Source organism: Pelodiscus sinensis, chromosome 23 (genome assembly GCF_052426305.1).
Source record: "Pelodiscus sinensis isolate ZL-2025 chromosome 23, ASM5242630v1, whole genome shotgun sequence".
Lineage (NCBI taxonomy): Eukaryota > Metazoa > Chordata > Testudines > Trionychidae > Pelodiscus > Pelodiscus sinensis.
The window spans coordinates 22549799-22568999 of NC_143074.1; the positions used below are offsets into that span (position 1 = coordinate 22549799).

Genomic DNA, 19201 nt, shown 5'->3' on the forward strand with positions numbered 1-19201 from the left:
TCCTCCTCTCTCCTCTGCCATCCAGAGCAGAGAGCAGCCAACTATTTAAAGCGTGAGCTGCTCTGCCTAAGGGTTTGGGCAAGGCAGCTGCGGGCTGGATCTGGCCTGCTGGCAGCCTCTTGTCCACCCCTGCTTTACATGCAGCAGTTGTGAAAAATGTTTAAAATGTTAGGCTGCATAGGGATTACAAGGGAAAGTAATACTGAAAATAACATACCACTGGTATGTCCTCACCTTTCAGATTCCCTTAAAAGAGAGACAGGAGTAATAAATAAGGTTCAGAGACAATAAAGTTTATTAGAAGCAGGAAAAGAAAGTGTCGATATGAAGGGACATTGGAAAAACTGGGACTAGTTAGTGGGAAACAAACAAGTGAGGACAATGTATACGTTAAAGAGAAGATAGGGTCACTTAGTTTATTCATTGCCTTTCATAATATATGAAAACAGAGATGCTGACAAATGGGAAAGGCTATAACTTTAAAATTGAAAAGGAAACACTTATGCAGCAGTTAATCTGCTGGATTCATTGCCACAATATATCTTTGACACCAAAAACGTAATAGAATTCATAAAAGGATTGGACATTTATACAAATATGCCATGACTGCAATAGACAGGATTAAAAAAAAACCCATGAAGACATATAAACACCCTTACTTCAGGGCACAAGCCAACTTCTGAAGAGGTTAGGAAGGAGAGTCCCACAGGGACTTGCATCTTTTTCTCTGGCAGCTTGTATGGCCATTGATTCATTTGTACATTATGGTACTTCTCAAGGTCTGATGCAGTAAGCAATTTGTACACCCTATTTGTATCCTGAACAATCGTGAACAGATATTAGTATATGACTTTGCCTGGACTAACAGCTACCATTCCTAGGCTTCAGCTTAGATAACTGCCTTCTCAAGTCTTTTCTCCTTCATTCTGAATAATGCTACTACTTCACATAAAAGAGGTCCACCAGAAGCAATCACTTGAATAGCACGGTATGCTGTCATTTTTAGGGGAAAAACCTTCTCCACCAGAGAGTTACCAATGACCATTAGAATACTTCCAGTTCTTATCAGCATGGAAAGCAAGAGTCAGAACTGAGATCCAAACTCATCTGTTTTCCCTCCAAACATTTCTCTTGCTTACTGTTCTCTTTTTCTTCTTCTGTCCATACAGTGGACCAGTTTCAGTTTGGATTTTTATTTTGTTTTCTATTTGGTCATTTATAGGAAATTACCATTCCAGAATAGTTTTCATTTTTAAAATTCTGCTTAACAATTAGCTGAGCTTCTAATAGAATGATATTGCTGTCACAATTTTCACTCAAGCTATGAAGAGCACATATCACTGCTATATTTCATTAAACTTGAGAATTATGCACATTTTGGAAATTAGGTTCAAAGACCTTAAATGAATAACAAAATGAGATAATTTTGCAGGAATAGAAATTCCTAGATTACCCAGATGGAAATAGAAGCAAGATGGTGAATATAGAGACAGAAAGACAGACTTACAGATAGTCAGATTCTTCAGGGTGCAGGTAATACCTGTTGCAAGCTTCTTGGGGTAGTTGAATTGAAGGCTGCAGGTCTGCTGGACTTGTACTAGCTGGACTAGCCATGAAACTTCGTTTAGTTGCATTGGAAATAGGAACAGGTGGACGACTGCTCTTCTGCTGCAGCACTGTTTTAGCTGCATATATTTTTGTAAATGTTAGCATTACTTTAAATTACAATAACAATACTAGAAAGCAGTACACAAACATCTAGTAGCCTCACTGCAGAAGCTCAGAATTTAAACATCAACAAGTTATGAGACTCAGAAGCAGCATTTTATAACAATGTGCTTCTAGAGCACTCCAGGTAATGATCCAAAAAATAAAAAAAACAAAGATGGAGCCCTATTTCCTGAGCCCTACCTCGTTGCTGGATGCGGATGTTACACATTAAATGAATCTCACAAACTTTCTACATTTGTTTTAAAACAGAACTTCTGAGAACAAGGTTTTGTGCTAAAAGCTGCATTACAAAAGAACTGTAGTGGCTTTCAACAAACATGTGATCCAAGTCAGCACTGTATCATGGCATGGATAGGAACATGACTGACAATTTTAAATTAAATACATTCAATTTACATAGTACATTTCATCCCAAAAGATCTAAAAATGCTTTAAAACTTTAAAAATCCAAATACTAGGGGTTTCAAACTCACATGGAAGAGAGGGTCAAATTCCACACTTTAATTACAATTCATGGGCTGTTACATACACCATACAATGCACAGCAAAATGCTCTCTCAAAGGGAGAATATGGCTTTTACGTAGTAAAATAATTTCAGTTATTTGTTTAGATCCTCTTGCCAGATTGACTCATTCAGAAAGTACACTCTTCTTTTCAGGCCTAACGTTATTCCTACTTTTGTTTCTTTAGGCTCTTTTGTATTTCTTTGCCCCTGCCCTGTCTTTGAGTCTCCTCTGTTCTCTTCTCTGCATTTCCTTCCCTGCAGCAACTCCCAGTTCCCAGTCCCCAGAACTGCAATTCCACCTCTCCTTCCCCAGTGCTTCTGCTGAAGTTACCAGCAATGACATGGGTATGCTGGTAATTAAATATCAGCAGTGAGCTGTATAGATGACACTTCAACCAGATTACTAGAGGATGGGGAATTCAATTCTGAGACACTGTTTCAGGCTGCCTTCAGTTCACCATGACTACTTCAGTTACATTCTGTTCATATCTGGAAGACACTGAAGCCACAAGTACCAAGAATTAATGTATTTGTTTTAAAATGAAAGCTGAGGTTCTGCAGAATGTCTTGTGGACTGGATCTTGCCTGTGGGTCATGTGTTTGAGATTTCTTGTATACATCAATAATTCCACCTCAATGAAATGTAGCCATTTCCAAGAATAAGAGTAGTATTTATTCAAGAGTACACATGAACAATGCACAACAAATAAAACAGATGTAAATACTGTACCCAACAAACTGCAAGGGGAATGAAAGTACAGTCCCTATCATTGAGAGCTATACTACATAGCAGTGGATTATGATGCAAATAATACACCCGGTATGGAAGGCAAAAGTGGGTTACATTAAAGTTTTCTGTTAGAACCCAACTTAAAAAAAAGCCACAATTGCTATTGCAGTACTTTAAAATAGTTTAACAATTTCAAGTATTTTGAATTACTACATGTGTTTTTTTAAAAGGCTGTATCACCTGAAAATTCAAGCAAGATTTTACCAGGTGTTTTAATGGAAAAAGATTCCAATGGTGAAAAAATGACAGCAAGTAGGGATGTAAATGGCTAACTAGTAAGTTTTAGCCTTAATGGGTGAGGCATACTGGTTTGGGTTAATCAGCAGGGACTGGAGCTGCTCCCCACCCACCCTGGGCAGGGGCTGATCCAGCCCTGCAAGGCCCTCTGAAGACAGGAGCTACTCCAGCCAGCTGGTCAGAGCAGCCCCTATCTGTGGCAGGCCCAGCATGTCCCCCCTGCAGCAGGTTACATACTAAAACATAATAGCAGATGATACTAGTATGTATCATTCAATTCACAACTGGGTCTTGAAGCAATTTTTTTCTGAAAATTTAAACCTTTTAAAGGAACTTCAAAGACCAAAATCTTTTGGTGGAAATCAAACAATGAGGAGACTAAAGCAGTAAAAACAAACAATGTCATTACTTTATAATTTGTTTAAACAAATAAAAATACAGACTTAATATTTACCAAAAAGTCAAAATATCTCACCATCTTTTATTTCTTGAATGTCCCTGGGCTGTACAAAGTCTGGCTTGACATTCTCAAACCACCAGAATAGTTCCGCAATGAAAACCATAACATTAGGCTTTAAAAAATAAAAATAAAAAAGTTTAGCTTAATGACTTACACATTTCTTATCAAATTGTAGGTATTCCATTATATACCTTACCTTTAGAACTAAGGGAGCATACAACATATCCTCCAATGTAAGGTAAAAGCATTTGTTTAGATACTCATTTGAGAATTCTCTCAGAAGTTGAATATTATAGAGACTGTCTGCAATTGAGGTTACCTCCTTCAAACAGATATCTGGTGGGGAAAGAAAAAAAGTCAAGTATTATTGAAACTATCTGGTAAACTGAATACGGGTTCACTGTAAACAATACATGTAGAAAAAATGAAGCCCTAGCTTCACCACAGGGATACAGGAGACTCCAATTCAGAAGACTGCTTGAACCCATTGACAGGATACCAACGGACCAATAGTGACATTTATCTACTGAGTAGATGGATTTTAATCACCCTTGTAGCAGAGCTATGACAGTTACAATCATCTCTGGAGGCAGATTTAACAAGAAGAAAATAGTTTCCAGAATGAAAAGTTGAGGAATCCTTAGTGGCACATCTGAACTGGTCCTAAATTGAAATCAACCAACATAATGAAGAAGTCAGACATACTTGGAAGGATGAAAGTATTGCACAGGCATAAGAAATGGTTTTATTTAATTTGGAACACCCATCCAAACAAGGGCTTCAAAACATCCGTGATAGGTATGGTAGTATAACATTAGCAGAACAAACAACCATGCCAACTGAATAAAAAGAAGTTCTGAAGCAGCAAACTTCATTGCAAATTAAAAAATTGCTTTCATTAGAAAGCTATATAATCCTTGATATTGTATTAAAGCTATAGAACGTTTAACACTAAATATTCTTGAGTGTCAGACTTTATCAATTGTTATTTATGTAACTGTATGCTCGACAATTACCAAACAAAATATAGGCTGAACCTCTGTGGTCAGATCACAGATGTTGCAGGACTAGAGAGAGCCCCAGCAGCAGAAGTTGCTGGCAGCTTGGAGCACAGCCCTCCAGTGGGGCCAGCAAGGCAATAGAGCCTGTGGGACACCAAAGCCCCCAACGGGCAGGGCAGGGAAGCTGTGGGTTAGTGGGGTGGGCAGAACTCACGGGGCAGTAGAGCCAGCAGCTGGTGGGACACAGGAATTCCCACAAGGCCAGTGGAGCTACCAAAACTGCAGCGGGATGGCAGAGCTGCCACGAGGCCATCACGAGCTCCAGCAGAATGGTGGGGTTGCCGTAAGGCTGCTGCAGCATGTGAGCCCGGGATCTCCAGCGTGGCTGCTACAGCTTGTGGGGACAGGAAGTTGGTAAGGGGAGCCCAGGTGGCTGGGGAAAGGAGGCCAGTGGGGACGATGGCACCCTTCATCCTAGACCTTGTCTGGGACCAGTCAGGTCTCCAGGGTGCTAGACCAACCAGTAGCTACTATCACTTCATCTTTATTTTATTTCTTCTTTCCAAATCCTATTCAGAGTTTAAAGAAATGGAACACATTCTACTCTCTGGCTTTTAAATCTTGTTTTAAAATACTTGATATTCATATAGTATTATCTATTGAGATTTTACTCTTTACTTTGAACTAATAAAAAAACCACACCCCCTATGGGATTCTCCAATGCCTTGCACTTTGTAAAATAATTTAGGATTGTAGAAAGAGTGCAAAATGCTTCCAAATCAAAATATTTCATTTAAAATGGCTGTAGCATTTTAAATCTTTCTGCACATATGTAAATAATGCCACAAGTTGGAAACAGAGAAAATGTAATAAAGGTGTTAACTTAGAAATATGTACATTTCAACGAAGAAAATAAATCAAACAAGAAAACAATACCCACCCCCCCCCAAAAAAAATCTCATGATAGGTATGCAAGAAGGTTATGATTTGTATATTCTGAAACATTTTTAAAAGTTTATATTTCCACGTATACAAATTAAAAATTATGAAATGATGCATGAACAGCAAAAATATTAGACAGTTGTACACTTATTCCTTTTCCTGAAGCTAAGTTTGAAATCAAATTACTAAAATAATTCCTAAACAAAAACATTGTCAGATGTTCCTAGATTTATAGAGCCTTGCACAGATACAAAATTGGTATCTGTAAAAATGATACAGAGATCCACATCCACAGATGCAGATACTAGTGGATGCAAAGTGGATATCCGCAAATTTGCACGGGTTTAGATCAAAATTTGTATCTGCATCCATAAAAATGAGCCACGAATATTAGCATCCACAGATGTAGATATCTGGAGATTTGCAGCGCTCTACACATCTTTACTTTGTTTTACAAATGTAAAGATATACTGCTGAATTTATTAGATATGGAACTACAGTAGTAATATTCTTCAGAATGTCTTTGGATGCTAAGTCATGAATGAAAAGGACGTTTTATGAAAAAATTGTTTGACTTGAAGTTAATTTTAGATAACAGAGTTTGTTATATTTTGCTTATACGATAATATGTAGGTTGAACCTCTCTAGTCTGAGAACAGCTGTGATCTGGCATGATTTTAGTTAGCCAGCTGTCCACTTATGGGTGTGGCCATGTTTCCCATGGTCCCATGAAGTTTGTTTACAGCCACCAGTTCTGGTTCTCGGTGTTTTGTGTTGTTGTTTAGCTCTAATTGACCCCTAAATGTCTTCTAAGAGCCCAGTAAGCAGGGGAAGTATTGGTAATGCTGCTAGACAACATTAACCGCCCGTGGTTTAACAAATTCTCTGGCTTGGAACTGGTCAGCTCCCGAGGGTGCCAGACTAGAGAGGTTCAACCTGTATTAACAAAGTCTATAACAGCACAAAAAGGTGACCCACTGTACATATCAATAATATATTTTTATATTGGACCATGTTTCTAGCTGAATGTTTTAAATTAAAGTAAGTTTTCCTCACATACCATCTAGCTTCATTTGTTCTGGGCAATAATAGTGTATCACAGCTAGAAGAGCAGCACCATCGCTGCCATCCTTCATCAGGTCTTCAAGTAATGGGAAATAAGGTAACTGCCTGCTTGAAAGATGGTCTCGTCGATAACGCACCTAAATGAAAAACAGATAGTCACATTTTGCTAATAATTATTGAAATGAATAATTATTGAAATACCTTATGAGGCATCTTTAGTTTTAATGTATCTATCTACTGTGATAATTTAGATTATTAACTTTCATTGATGGAAAAGGCTAAATTTGAATACTATTATACTTACTTTTCCCATAATATTTGGAAGCACTCCCCAACACCAAACCTAAACTATACATTTTTAGAACCTAAAAAACAAATTAAGCCACACTCCAGCCACTTAGAAGTGTGAGTGCAACAGATCAAATCCAAAAGACAACGGCAACTAGCCCAAACCCATTGAAAACTTGAAAAGCCAATACAAAAACTTAATCCTGGCCAAGTTGTCAGCTTCTCATATCCCCAACGAATATCAACCCAGACCTCACAGGAAATGAGTTATTGAAGTCAAACTTCTCTTGAATGGAGATTGAATACCACAGGCATTTTTACCAACATATAGTTCTGTGCAGCAGAAAAACAAATTGGGATGAGATTTTCAAAGGTTCTCAGCAATGACAGCAAAGTAAGAGGCCACAGAAGTCAATGACAAAACTTCCAAGGATTTCAGTATGAGCAATGATTCTGAACTCTTCTAAAAACCCCATCCTAAAGGTTTTGGAGAAGTAGAAGCTGACTATTAAAAGTAATCTAACTACAGAAAGTAAAATCATTGGAAACCGTTGCTAGGCAATTTTCCAAAATAAAAAATAATTAAAATGTTAATAAGTCAAAAGCTGGTTAGTAAGTACCTCAGCAGTTTAAGAGTGTGCTGTTTACATTCTAACTGATGGAATGACATCACAAATGAATACACACTATAAACTTCAGTAGAAATCCTTTGATTTTTTTCATTCTAAAACATGAAGTGCGTGAAAAAAAATCTACATTTGAGAAACTATTTTGACTACTATAATCTGGTCTAGAATGGAACTATACTTTAAATATATACATAACACACATTTATTTTTAAAAGCCATTTTCCTGAATGATACTATACATTCTCAAAGACAGCTCAGAAAAGGTGTGTACTGGTCTACATAAAATATTATTTTATATATACACATATAAAATAATATGTAGATATATGTAGAGAGAGAGATATTGAAGATGGCACCGGCTGAGAAAAATTCTGTTCAATGGAACAAAGGTCACCCAAATTAAAAAATAACTAGGTGACAGCATGTGTCAAGTTTTGTTATATAATACATAAAGTTTAGTTTTCAATTTCCTGTGCTAACTATACATAGCTCTTTAAGTCTGTTAATATTGATATTATATGAAGAGAGGTATACAATCAATATTTGATATAAAGCCTTTTTTTAATAGATTTATTTTCTTTAACAGGTGCAGATTTTTTCCCCCAGCCTGGAGCTCTCCATACATCTATAATGTAATGTTAATCATACTGTACCACACGTGCATACTCCACTGGTTCCAGCATGCAGTGCGATAGGGCATGCATCAGATCAGGCTTACACAAAAAGAAATAGTAAGATATATGATGATGATTAATCAGAATCATGAAACAATCAAATAGGTCATCAACATCCAATATGCACTGGAAATGTGGTTGCTAAATCAAATAAAATGAGAACCTATACTAAGGTGATCTGGTTAGTTTAAAAAGTGTAGCTACATATTATTCAGTGGAGTTAAGCAGTTTAAAGGTTAACTTCAAAGATTTATCTTTAAACCTAAGATTACTAAAATGGAGAACTATTTATATCGATTTTAAATATAGTGCCAATTCATTTTTTAATTAAATTTGAGCCTGACATTAGCAATCCCAACACTACCAACCATAGGCTTCCTTATTTCATTTGAAATAAAGGCATTATACCCACAATAAAAAAAAAAATCCGAACAACCCACTTCATTCTAAATAATTATTTTCAATTCATTATTCTCTTAAACCTATATCTTCTGTGCTGAAATGACTGCTTAGTTTCAGTACAAAGTGACATTTCCCTGTTATAAAATTAAAGCTTTGAAACAGACGTTATGGGGGGTACATAAGTCCAGGGTAATTGAGGGTGGTCTATATGGCATGGGACTCTGAGTCAAGGGTCTTCCAATGATTTGCTTTGAAACTTTAGTCCCTTCCATTTTCGGTGCTTGTGTTTCCTCTCATACCTTTTGCTGGTGTTTTGGCCATTTAAACTAAGTTATCTGGGCTAGGACTGTTCCTTACTATGTTTTGTACAATGCCTTGCACAAAAGGGCCCCAATCTCAGTTGGTGCTTTTAGTTTTTAATGGAATGCAAATAGTTATTTTGACGGCTCTCAAAGCAGCATAGAGCATGGATCTCAGGTAAGCGCATGCAAATACACATTTGGATTCATATTAAGCATAAATTAATATATACCAAAACAAAAACATTTATAAAATTAATAGAATTTTTTTCAATCTATTTTTGGTGACTGCAACATTATTACGGCAGAAAAAAAAAAAGGAGGCCTAACTCTCCTATGCACTCCACCTGTTTTATGAAAACTGCTAGTATAAAGCAATGCTAAAAAGCAGCATATCCAAGCATTGGAGACTTCCCACAGTGTATGGGAATTCCTAAGTGAAACAGGGTTGCCATTACAGCATCTATGCCACCTATCCCTACATCCAGCTGACCCTAAAGACCATTTAGTTTGTCAGCAACTAACCTTGCAGACGACTGGGATGGAGTAAAGACAACTTACAGCCAACTTTGTGCAATCCTCTAGGCTCATCAAATACTTCTGGTCCAGAGGAGGACCAGCATGAGCTTATTAGTTTCCCTAAATAGTTACATGCTGATTCTCAGCCCCGCTTTCGGGGAGTAGTTTTCCATCTCATGCTGCTGGTTCTATATCAGAGCCAGCAGCACAGGGGCAGGAGTCAGTACATGCCATGAGCCGGCTTCTGGCACACACTGCTCCCGGGAAGCCAGCTGCTGCCCCATGCAACTGGCTCTGCAGTATAAACTTTATACTGCAGAGCCTGCAGTATGCAACTGTTAAGAAATGTAACGGTTACATTGACTATTTTTTAACATCCCTAGTCCAGACTGGAGAATTTAGCTCAGAAAGGACACATTTCTTAGGTTCATGGTTAGCAAAGGATTACCTATAGCAGGAGTAGGCAAACTTTTTGGCCTGAGGGCCACAGCAGATATGGAAATTGTTTGGAAGGGCGGGGAGAGAAGGTTGGGGGAGACACTGCCTTCCCATACAGCCAAGTGAGGCCTGATCCTACTCCCTATTCAACCCTTCCCACCACTCTTAGTCTCCACCCTGACACCCCACAATGCTCCCCATTCCGACCAACCCCTGAAATCCCCCACCTCGCTCCATCCAACCCCTTGTGCCCTTTCCCCTGACTGCTCCCCTGTTCTCTGCCCAACCCTCCCCTTTTTCTCCCTCCCTCCCTCCCCCACCTCCCATTCCCCACACAGTGGGCTGATGGCACTGCATTGGGGCCCTGCTATCCAGGCAGTGGGAAGGCGCTGATGCTGTGAGGGTGGGAGGGACTAAAGGGCTACCACACAGCCCAGGAGTTGGGCTGGCTCCTTCCACTAAGGTTGTCCTGATCCTTCTCCCTGGCAGGAAATCGAGGAGCAGGCTGAAGGACTCAGATGTGGCCCACAGGTTGTAGTTTGCACCACTCTGGTATATAGACATGATCAACACTATGTTTTAAAAGTTTCATACTTTTTCCTGTTTTAGGATCTTTCAAATTATTTTATTTTTCAGGCCATTTCAAACAAGAGAGCCATTAGTGTGTAGTATTATTGTTTTAGTCTGGGTATGAACACCTGGCTACAGTGTCACTTGTGGCACAGACAGACAAGTCAGGTGTGGAATAAAAATACAGATCTGATAACCTTATGACATGCTCCTTTATTTCATATATTTAAAGAACTTAATTTGGACCATATACTTGCTTCAAAAAAAAAAAAAAAAAAAAAAAAAAAGAAGAAGGGTTATGTGTGTGGGACTGAGCAAACCAGCAGTTCTTTGCAGAAACATGAAGGAGTGAGGGATGAGCAACTGCATTTATGGTGCCCTACCCTCCCAAATTTGGTGCTCTTTCCAGTTTACAGCCAAGATGATGGCTCCCATCTTCCCAGCTAGAAAACGATGAACAAAGCACATACTGTAAGAGACAGGGAAGGGGCATCAAAACCAAAGAGGAACTGAGGAAAAGGAGAACACAAAAGTTCATATAACTTGCTACCCCAGTCAAAAGCAATAATATAAGTTCAATTCCATTAAAAACTCATTTTTCATGTAGGTACTTCTGCCAATAGGTAGAAAGAAATATTCCCTGGATTTGGCCAAAAATGTTAATTACATCTCTCCAAGTATGTTGCCTCTATTTTCATTAAATCACCAAGGATACAGTTCTACCAGCTGCAGTAATTTAGTGATCAAGTGTTTGTACCATCATGTCTTCTACTAACCCACCTCACTGGAGAACTGTGTCCTACATTTGCTGGGTTACCAATAGAGTAAACACCAGCAAGGAAAGGCTCAATGCTTCTATTAACTAGGTTAGGATTCTAAGGTAGTTATTGTTAAATAAATTCAAGGTCAATAGTTTGAATTCTTTTAGCAAAGCATATTATGAGGGAGTGCAAGAAATGCATCTAATGAATTATTACAAAACTTAAATATCTAGTAAATTTAAACTGACCAGCTTTTATATCACCTTAGTGCTGTAATAAATAATTGTCTGCCTTGAGCAAAAAAAGCACAATTCCTACAACTTCTCATTTTCTCTTACTGTAATCTTATTTCACCTCATCCCTCCCTTTTGCATTTTAAACACAACTCTGAAGTTCTGAAATGCTGTACAGTGATGATTATGCTGTATGTACAGTATGTAAAATCATGTTATGGTAACTAAACTTTATTTCCAAAAACCTTAAGCAGAAAGGTGTTTAACTTTTTTGTCTAAGCTGCATTTTAATGGAAGCAGATGCTTTGCAAAAGTTTAAAAGCAATGGTTTTGTGGATGACAACTGGTGTAAAAGTAATTCACTTACAGGTACTAATTTCCAATACCATTTGGAAGGAGACTGCTCAGGAAGCAAGGGAAGGAATGTAGGAATAGGAGAGGAACATCAGCAGAGCAAGTTATACACAGTAATACTTAAATGCACATAAGCAATAAACACTTTCATATTTTAGACGGATTTTAGTCTAAAAGATCAGTTTTAAAGTACTGTATTAAACTGAAATCCAAGATGTTCAACTGATAGCCAAATTGTTAACAGGATCCTCAAGAACACTTGTAAATTAAAAACAAGACATAAACCTTTAAAACTGAAGCATGTTATTCTGTATCAAAGGATCTGAAAAAATAACAGTACTTCCTCAATATGTAAAATATTTTTGTATCATTTATGCATATTACAATTGTATCCCTTTAACTCAAAAGTGCCAATTTGAGGAATAAACGTTGGAAAGCTATTTTAGGCTTCATTAAGACATAAATTGAGATTTACCAATATTATATTTATTTATTTATTTATGTGAGAAAAAATCCATTTTATATTCTCCAGTAATGAAAGTGTACTATATCTTTGCAACATTAGTGCATTGACACATAAGATAAGGGAAAACAGGGTAAAAATTGCTCACACACACACACAAATACGCCATTTGAATGCTTAGAAGATACTTATCAGATTAACCTCCTGAATTTCCTTGCTATAGTCATCTAATGCACAATTAATCTGTGCCTGAAAGCATTTAAACATATACACTGTATGTTTTGTGGTACTGAAATTGAACTTTACACACCAAAATCATAGCATTCAAACTTTGAACAAACTATTTCAATACTAACCAAAACTTAAAAAGTCAAAAGGTTCTAACAGGATTTAAGGGAGTAAAGGCATTACAGATAAATAGAAAACAAATTGCACACACAAAATCTTAAATGAGTTTCACTGGGGAGGATGCCTCATATCAATTTTATTTAAAAACTCATTTATATCTGAATCCACAGCATGACTTCAGTTTTAACTGATCATAATTCAGCTATTAAGAACATTAAATATATTTTACCTTTTGGTGACCTGGGCTTTCCAGTAATTGCTGTTTTAATTTGACCTCTTTCTCCGTTATCTCTCTCATTTTAAGGTTCACCTAAATATCAGGGAAAAGATAATAATATGCAATTGCATACTAATTTCCAGAAGTTATCACTTAACAGAATGACCAAGTCTTCATTTCCAACCATTCTAGAAATACCATGACTCATAATATCCATGATTTTGGTGTTCTGTTTTCCACTCTAACATGAACTGATATTCCGCTGATATAGGTAGGTTTTGCAGCTACTTTGCAAATTGAGCTATTTTATTAATAATATAGCCAAAACATAGTAATTTCTTCAAAAAAAAAAAAGTACAAATAAATACTTAGAAATTAAAGTGCTCTCAGTGCAAATTTCAAAATACAATTGTCTTATCTTACTATATATAAACTTTTAGAACTGTGCATCTGTCTGTCCATCCATGAGTTAGTTTGTTAGAGAACTCAGTAAAGAGTAAAAGCTACGAACACTATATTTGGTATGCAGCTTCCTCTTATTGTAACTTAAAGCAAGGTCAGGGTTTGGTAGTGCCATGACAATGTGATGTGTGGAACAGGGATGTAAAAATTTTAATTATTTGGCTAATCGGATAGTTGATGCAATTTGCATCAACTATTAGATTAGTCAATTAAAACAGCCGTTGCTACACTTCAAAGGTGAAAGTGCTGCAGGGAGCATGAAGCCAGCAGGGGACTCCAGTAGTCGCCCCTTGGCCCTGTGCTCCCTGCGGCATTTCAAAGCAGCAGCATTGAATGGAGCCGGGGTCAGCTGGGGACTCCCCCGTTGACCGCAGGTTCCATGTAGCACTGCCACTTAGAAATTCCGTGGGGAACCCGTCCTTCAGCTTCAAGCAACGCAGGGAGCCAGGAGTCAGTGGGGAGTCCCATGCTGACCCCAGGCTCCACATGGCGCTGCCACTTTGAAAGCTGCATGCAACCTGGGACCAGCTGGGAACCCCAGGCTGCATGCAGGGTTTCAAAGTGACAGCATCTGTGGAGCCCAGGGTCAGCTGGGAACTCCATGCAGCACTGCCGCTTTGAAGCGCCTCCTCTTCCCCCTGCTGGCTCTCTCTCATAGAGGCAGCAAGGAGGGTGGGAGGGAGGGGAGGGACTAGTCAACTAACCCATTGACTATCTGATAAGCATTTGCTTACTGGATAGTTGACTAGTCCTTCGCATCCCTAGTATGGAATGCAATTGTTTTTTATCAAATGAAAAGGAGGGGTAAGAAAGCAAGGACAGTTATATGCATGAATGATCACAAATCCCTGGGGAGCAATTCCCACCACCCTGGCAGCTGCTCCTTGGGGCAGGCCAGCTGCTGTGCAGCCTCTGCCACCCTGGGCACTGTGACACACAGCCTCTGCTGCCTTGGGCTGCCGACCAAGACTTGTAGCCCTTGCCACACCAGGTCAGCCTCAAGGAGAAACTGGCGGGTGTCCTGTGTGGTGACTCCTTTCCAGGCCACCTGCAGAAAAGCCGAGAGTTCCCCCACCCATGTGGGGAGAAGCCTCCAGGTGGGCCACAAGGCCCTCCGATATCCTGGGACAGTCCTGGCCGAAGGCAACACCAGGTAAGTCTTCTAGTAGAAACTAAAATAATTTAGTCTAGCCCCAAAGAACTCATGGATGCCACACCTCGGATGCTGCTAGACGAGGGATATCCATATTATAGAGGTTCAACCTGTATCTACAATCAATTTTATTTCCAACTCCCATTTGGTGGATTCTAACCTGATAATACATTTTGATTCAATCTCCATTTATAATTTTAAAATACTAGGGTTTTTTTTATATATAATTTTCACAGTGAGCCTTGAAAAAACACAAATAGCTGTACACATTCACTAACCAGACAGATTTGACAACCATTGTTAAGTAGCTTAGGTGGAAACAAACCAATTTTGTAATTTGAGCAGTAAACATTCTATGGATTTTAAATTTATACAGAAAAGATAACAAAATTTACCATTGTGCCAGTAAGGGAAAAAATGGAAAATATTTCCCCTACTGGTTTTGTCGTCCTCCTCTTGGCAAATACTAATTTGCATTTGGAAAGGTAGAAGGAAACCAAAAACAAAGAAATCTAAAAAAGCTGCAAGTGTACAAAAAGGAAGCAATAATGACTCTCCGTGTAACAGGAGAATACAGGTACTGGCTCACTGCTGCTGTGCAAAGCCAACATATTATAAAGTAATTAAAAATAATTTTTCTCCACATCTGGAAAAGGAATGGAATCCTAACAAAACATGAAGAGAAAGCACTGATGAAACCCTTTTTAATAATCAGTTTTAGTAGTTACAATTAGAAGCAAGCAATCCTTTCAAGTATCAGTTTTACCTTATTAATCCAGAAAACCATTGCATCTTCCAGATCATAGGGTAGTTCTTTTGAGGCACTGAATGTAGAAAAACGTTTGACACTGGCCACCACCTTTTCAATGCTGATCATTTCTACAGTGTATGCCATCATTAGTGAATCAATCATTGCCATATGAGAACTCTTAAGGGGCAAACAAAAAGTAATTGCAGTCAAATATATCAAGAAATAAACACCTTTACATATTGTAACTGTATTTATAATACATTTGCATGAAAAAGTACTGAGACTAGTGACCTAGAGGTGAAAAGCTCTTTACTCAATTCTCTATCTACAAAATCAAGGGTGAGATTTAATAAATAAATCCATCTCTGAACTTTCAGCTAACCATTTTGATTGGTGCACAGGCAAGATCAGATTCAGACACAGGTGTATCATCACTCTCCATGACGTAAATTCCTTTCCGAGACAGAGCCTGAATCACTGACTGGTGTCCCTGGAGAGCAGCCACCTGATCGCCTTTTAGAATGAGGCTACAAACACGACAGTATAGCTCACTGGACAGCAACAGCTTGATGACAGGTGGTTTAATATGTTCCTGCTCATACTGGTCAATATAAAATGGGTCCTTCAGCTCTTCTGGGATATTATCTGAAACAAAAAGGAGGAATCTTAAACAAGTGGAATTAGATGTAAGCAAAAGTGAAATCTTTGTACCTGAATTCAAAGCTAACATGAAAGAGAAAATACACAATACTATACATTAAAAACAAACATGCGGGTTCATTTTGCAATATAAAAAAATATAATTATTGAATGGAAAAATAAATCTCTCTCCGATTACAAGAGGTTCAATTCAGGAAAGCACCAAAGCATATATTTAAGTCCCACTGATTTAATTTAGACTTAAATATAAACTTAAGCGCTTCCCTGAATAGGGAGGTTCTCCTATATCAAAGGCTATGTATGTGGTACATAGTGCATGAGAGATTTCCAATTAAGAGTAACATTGTTAATTGCTTGGATTCTCTGAAGAAACTACAGATGCAGTTTATCGCAGATGTACAAAATAGTTTCAAAACAAAAAAAACATAGGTTAATCTAGCAGCTTCCTCTTCATTCAAAATAATAAGAGGTGTTGGATGAACACAAACATATAAAGGAGGATCAACATGTTTACTGCAGGATTAAGGATTATGTGATTGGAAATATAAGTAAATCTTAAATAACAACAGTTACCAAGAAAGCCCAAAATCTGATTTAAAAACGTCTGTTATTCTATATGTTGTTCATAAAACTGATTAGTTCCAGTTCCATCTCAAAGTGCTTTTTTACTTCAGTGCATATATATGAAAGAAAAGCTAGAATGTCCAATAGTCACTTCACTGCCTTCAGCATGAAGTAACATTGTTTCCACAGCTGACATCTTAACATTTTTATAAACTTCAACATGGGACCTTGAGCACAGTAATTTATATACATTTTAAAAATATCAATAAAGACGACTTCTGCCTTTTCTACGGTAGGGTTTTTCCCCTTAAAACTTCCTACATTTGCTACTATTGGTGCAGCTCCACAGTAGCTGTGCCTGGACAAACACAGCACCAACAACCACCAATATTTTTATATCTGTGTGTATGCAGGGTTAGATGACAGTGTTCCAAATCCTTGCAGCCACCTGGAACCCTGTCTACTCTAATACTCTTGGTGAGTGTTGCTACCAATTATAGATCTGAATCAGTCACACCAACAGTAAAATAAATTAGGGGATAAACATTCTGAAGTGCACATAGCCTTAGCTATGTTATTGTAACAGCATCAAACAGATTATTTTTCAATATATATATATGCAATTTTAAGTCATGCTGCTTAAATTTGGCACTTTCTGAACCAGATGCTAACAACTTTTAAATAGTCAATCAGTAACAAGAATTGTCTCTGGCCCTACAGAAGATAATTTCTAACCTCGAAAGATTTTTGGCTTTTTTTTTTTTCTTTAAACAAAGTCAGGCATTCCAGTACTTTAAATATAGATTGTATTGCATGTTATTTCTAACTCACTCTGAGACTGGTCCCTATATTCACTTCAACAGTTAATTTTACAAATGTATACCCTCAAAGTTTCTAGAATTTCTGTATGTTGTTCACATACATTTACATATACTCTACTCTTCCATTTCTTTAGAAGTAACTCGCCCCTTCCTCCAATGCCATCTATAATTTTTATTTTTATTAAATATTGCACTATGAACCATTTTGATTTCACAAATTATCTTTGTTCCATAATACATACTGTTTTTAAAAATCTGAATATTTGTGTGGTGTGTAAATAACTATACAAACATAACTGCACTTGGTATCCAGTGCCAAAATAAAAATATGCAGTAACTCAGCAGTTCACAAACTGTGGTCTACAGACCACGTTTGCTGATCATATAGTGCTGGCTCTCCTTGTTTCTAGTTAAGTTGCATTCAGACAGCTGAAATATATTCAAATACCTTCCTAATATTATTTTAAGCAGTTTCCACTGTGACACTACATAGTGAGTGGGAAAGGAGGAGGCCTGTGCTATCTGGAATGGGAAATGAATACTTTGTGAACTTAAATTGTATGAAAAAATATTTAGAATAGCTGCAGTAATGTATTTGCAGGTGGTTTAATAACTATCCCGTTAAAAAGTCTCTAGGTTTCTCATATCTTAAACAGCCTCTGAAAAGAGTCGTAAAAAACTGGATAATTCTTATACTAAAAGGGCTTGTCTTCACTATTGAGAAGATTGACCCTCTAGGGGCTGATGATCTAGCATTCAATTTAGTGGATCTAGTGTAGACCCCCACATTCAACGCTAAAGGCAGCTCCCACTGGAGTCCTGTACTCTTCCGTCAACTTTCCTTGCTCTTCACAGAATGGAGTGCATGCTCCCATCAACCTCCCACAGTGTAGACACCGTGGTTGCTCGGTTTAAGCTAACATAAATGCAACTACGCATTTTGGATAGTTGGATGGCGTATCTTAAGCTGACCTGCCTAGTCTAGTATAAACCATGCCAAAGTGACCAGTGGCTCATTCACTTATTCTCTGACTGAAGTCAAGTTCTGTTTTTTTTAAAAATAGCTCAAATGTATTTGCTCACAAGTTAGTAACAGCATACTAACATTAAGATTTTGTTTCAAGCTACCTGACAGCGTCCTTTTAACATTCATCTTTAAAAACTCTTCCTACTGTAAATATGTAAATTAAAACTTTCAGGTTCAAGACTTATTTTACCCTATTTGAGATGTGACACAGTCTCACTATAGTCTCATGGGGGCGACAAATCAATGCGAGTAAGGGAAAACGGCTGAGAATAATCAGACATAACTTGCACCATAGCTTAACCACTGTGTGGTAAGTTCATGGATGTAATAACTTAGGTTTTAAAACTCTAGTTAAAACCATTTCAGCTCTGTCTACACTTATCAGGCTAGTGTTATATTATAGTGGAGACATCATTTAAAAAAAAGGATTACTAGCTTTAGGATAAACCCAGAGCTGCAGTTCCAGGGAAAGGAAGAAAGATCAGAAACTGTGGTAGTACAGGCAGTCCCCTACTTACGCGGATCCGACTTATGTCGGATCCGCACTTACGAACGGGGCTCTCTCGCCCCGGAGGTCGAGGTAGCGGATTGCTACCTGCGAGCTCCGGGGCGAGAAAGCCCCGTTCATAAGCTGCTCCGGTGCCCCAGGTCTGCTGGAGACCGTCTCCAGCAGACCAGGGGCACCGGGCGGGTTCCCGCGCTTCTGAGGCTTTGCCAGAGCAAAGCCTCAGAAGCGCGGGAACCCACCGCTGCTGCCGCTTCAGTCGCGGTGCCTGTGGTCTGCTGGGGACGGTCCCCAGCAGACCACAGGCACCGCGACTGAAGCTGCAGCCGCG

General features: G+C 38.2%; 1 protein-coding gene across 2 annotated transcripts in view; it reads right to left on the reverse strand.

Annotated features, from left to right (window-relative positions):
• CAMSAP1 (calmodulin regulated spectrin associated protein 1) overlaps positions 1-19201 on the reverse strand; it is a 52317-nt gene that overhangs the window by 14642 nt on the left and 18474 nt on the right. Inside the window, exons 3-9 of one of the 2 annotated variants that reach the window (XM_075905521.2) lie at positions 15676-15938; positions 15309-15470; positions 12940-13020; positions 6728-6869; positions 3921-4060; positions 3740-3836; positions 1541-1685 (exon numbers count right to left, since the gene is read on the reverse strand). In XM_075905521.2, coding sequence (XP_075761636.1) covers positions 1541-1685; positions 3740-3836; positions 3921-4060; positions 6728-6869; positions 12940-13020; positions 15309-15470; positions 15676-15938 — 1030 coding nt within the window. Of the gene's footprint in view, positions 1-1507; positions 1686-3739; positions 3837-3920; positions 4061-6727; positions 6870-12939; positions 13021-15308; positions 15471-15675; positions 15939-19201 lie in introns of both variants that reach the window. The other variant, XM_075905520.2, reaches the window with a different exon arrangement.